The 3,105-nt window shown below is 45.5% G+C and overlaps 1 protein-coding gene across 2 annotated transcripts; it reads left to right on the forward strand.

Moving 5' to 3' along the window:
• The first annotated feature begins 325 nt into the window (after nucleotides 1-325).
• On the forward strand, nucleotides 326-1,168 carry Kplce (KPRP N-terminal and LCE C-terminal like protein). Of its 2 annotated transcripts, none has more exons than XM_085835314.1 (2): nucleotides 326-588; nucleotides 688-1,168. In XM_085835314.1, exons 1-2 carry the CDS (start codon nucleotides 326-328, stop codon nucleotides 1,166-1,168), a joined length of 744 nt encoding a protein of 247 aa, XP_085691440.1. The 2 variants fall into 2 exon arrangements, with proteins under 2 accessions (XP_085691440.1, XP_021012785.1); XM_021157126.2 differs by having other exon boundaries at nucleotides 326-422; nucleotides 462-1,168.
• The last annotated feature ends 1,937 nt before the right edge of the window (nucleotides 1,169-3,105 follow it).

Genomic DNA, 3,105 nt, shown 5'->3' on the forward strand with positions numbered 1-3,105 from the left:
AATGCAGATACTGAAGTAAAAAGAGGAGACCTGGAGAGTTTGGTAGAAATGTAAGCTCCTGTTTCAAGCCCTACTGTAGAAACAGTAGCAGGGTTGAGTGAGGACACAGCCAGTTGAAGGTGTAAGAAGTGAACCTAGAATCCTTAACTCTACACCTACCTTACTGCCAGACGGACAGCCTCTGGATGGTAACGACCTTCTCAAAAAGGAGACCTTTTTCAGATCACCCTCCCAAGTGGATGCACTGCAGAATTTTGTGGAAACCTTTCTCATCTTACAGTTTTGATGAATCTTTTCTTTTCAGATTTTTTAAAACCACAGCAAGATGTGTGAGCAACAGAAGCAGTCACAGTTCCTTCCATCTTGTGTGAAGGGTTCCGGACTGGGAGTGGGGCAAGGTAGTGATGGTGCCTTTGGGAAAGGCCAGGTTTCCGGCCAGATCCAAGCTGTTGGTGCTCCAGGGCCTGTTCCCTGCCAGCCTCAAACCGTTGTGAGATACTCAGCTCCAGTTCCTGCTCAAACTTACGTGAGATACCAAGTTCCGTGTCAGACCAAAACCTACGTGAAATGCCCAACTCCCTGCCAGACATACGTGAAATGTCCAGCCCCATGCCAGACTACTTATGTGAAGTGCCCAGCCCCATGCCAGACGACCTGTGTGAAATGCCCAGCACCATGCCAGAAGACCTATGTGAAATGTCCCGCCCCATGCCAGACAACTAATGTGAAGTGCCCAGCTCCGTGTCAGACGACCTCTGTCAAATGTCCAGCTCCTTGCCAGGCTCAGACATACTATGTCCAGTATCAGGTTCCTTACCAGACCTACTATACTCAGGCTTCTTCAAGTGGCTCGGGACCTCAGGGCTGTGTTCCTGACCCATGCTCTGTCCCTTGTTCCACTAGCTACTGCTGTTTGGCTCCCCGGAGCTTTGGGGTGAGTCCTCTGAGACGCTGGGTCCAGCGGCCCCAAGGATGGAACACAGGATCTTCTAGCTGCTGTGAGGATTCTGGGTGCTGCAGTTCCGGAGGCTGCGGGGGCTGCGGGGGCTGCGGGGGTTGCGGCGGCTGCAACAGCTGCTGTGGCTCTGGGTGTTGCTGTTTGGGAATTATTCCCATGAGATCCAGAGGTCCTGCATGCTGTGATCATGAGGATGATTGCTGCTGTTAAACACAAAAGAACTGTTATGCTTCCAAAATGTCCCTCCTGCTATGTCTTCTGGTCTTACCCAAACCCAACAACTGCTTCCCTAGTTCTTAACTTTGCTTTTTATCAAGGCATCCTGCCAGAGTTAGCGCAACTCCCCAAACTGTGGCAAGAATAAAGCTCTGAATGCAAGGCACGGTGGCTCCTGTTAATTTATTTGCTCTACGTTTATGCTTCTCATTATACACCCTGGAGTGCCTTTTCTTGCTCTTGGTTTTCAGCTATTAGATTAAAGATCTAAATGGACAGCACAAGTAAGTGAAGCTGATGAACTCCCAGCCTTCACACATGGTCTAGAATGCTATGAACAGCTTAGTTTGAGTAAGGCTGTAGACTTTGGGTTTGAGGACTCCTTCCTTTTTTTCCTCTGATTAATCTGTGTGAATTTTGCCACAGACCTTCAAGAAGACATGGCCTTTGATGTCATTGCTATGTAACCCTTGAGTTTCTCTTCTGGATGCTGGAGGACTTTTGAACTCAAATCTCAGGAGCATAGTAGGGTGGTACTACTACATTGAATGTGGTTTGATACTGGTGGGCTTTGTGCATTACATGTTTCTCATTTATTAGACTTTTCCTCTTGAGAGCATAGGGTACAGGCCTTCTGCTGTAGGCAAGGACTACCCGGAAGTGGGTAGACAGTGTTCAGGTCAGCCATGACAGTAAGAAAGGTGTCTCCAAGAATAAGGAGAACCTTCTGTAACAAGCATCTTAGCTCCGAGTCCAGCTTGCCTTTGTGACTAGCACTCAGTTATAGAATGTTTTGCATGATCTTTTAGGTCTGAAGACTCTAATTTATGTATGCATGAAAAATACATGGGTGGTAATGGTTCCTGGAGAGGTAGCTTTGCTGGCAAAATGCTTTTTATGGAAAATGAGTCCAATCCAGAGAATCCACATATAAGTGTTTTGGCGTGTTGACACGGATGCTGCATACTGGTAATCCCAGTTAATGTAGAGGTTAGCTAACTTAATCTACTCAGTGAGTCTCAGGCCAGCAAGTGATAGACACTTTCTCAAATAAAACAGACAAACAAACACCAATAAACAGACAAACAATAACAACAACCAAGGTTGACAGCACCCTGAGGAACATCTGAAGTTAACGTCTGACTTCCCAAGCTATGCACAAGCAATATTGTTCACCTGTGCACACACAGAGGCACACATACAAAACACACCAAGGGTAGTTTTTGTTTAAAAGAACTACATAGCCCTAGTACATAGGAAAGAATATATTTGGTGAATACATAAATGAATGAGAGAGAAAGAGCAGAAGGAGGAGAAATAGTGTAATATAACTATAAAGTTATTTATTTATCTTTAATGCTCTGTTGTTTCTGAATGTTTAAAGACCCAATGCTCCTTAAATCATATGCCCTCTCTCTATACAACCCCACTAAGCTTGCATCCCAGTCAGAGCCAGGAATAGCCTTGCCCAGGATCCTGTGTTCTTCCTACACCATCATGTGGTACTTTCAGCATATGAAGAGAGCACTGCTTACTCTGAAGTTAACATGAGGATAAGATGCTTTCCTACAGCAATTGTTCAACAGTTATGTAACTAGCATAAGCAATTATTCTAGTTTTTCCTTTTTTTCTTAAAATTTTTAAATTTACATGTATGCATGTGTGCCTGAGTGAGTTTGTGTATACCATGTGCGCCATAGAAGCCAGATGACTGAATTGGATTCCTGGAACAGGAGTTGCAGGCAGCTGAGAGCATCCATGTGGTGCAAGAAAAGGACCCAAGGAGCTGAAGGGGTTTGTAGCCCCATAGAAGGAACAACAATACGAACCAACCAGTATCCTCAGAACTCCCAGGGACTAAACCACCAACCAAAGAGTACACATGGAGGGGCTCATGGCTCCAGCTACATGTGTAGTAGAGGATGGCCTTG

This window comes from Mus caroli, unplaced genomic scaffold, assembly GCF_978045245.1.
Source record: "Mus caroli unplaced genomic scaffold, Mus_caroli_1 scaffold_3, whole genome shotgun sequence".
NCBI classification, from domain to species: Eukaryota; Metazoa; Chordata; class Mammalia; order Rodentia; family Muridae; genus Mus; species Mus caroli.

Excerpts from the sequence above, each read along its gene's own strand:
- Kplce (XM_021157126.2), top strand. The coding sequence starts at position 326 with ATGTGTGAGCAACAGAAGCAGTCACAGTTCCTTCCATCTTGTGTGAAG. Across the intron at positions 423-461 it reads TGATGGTGCCTTTGGGAAAG|GGCCTGTTCCCTGCCAGCCT; the intron begins GCCAGGTTTCCG and ends TTGGTGCTCCAG.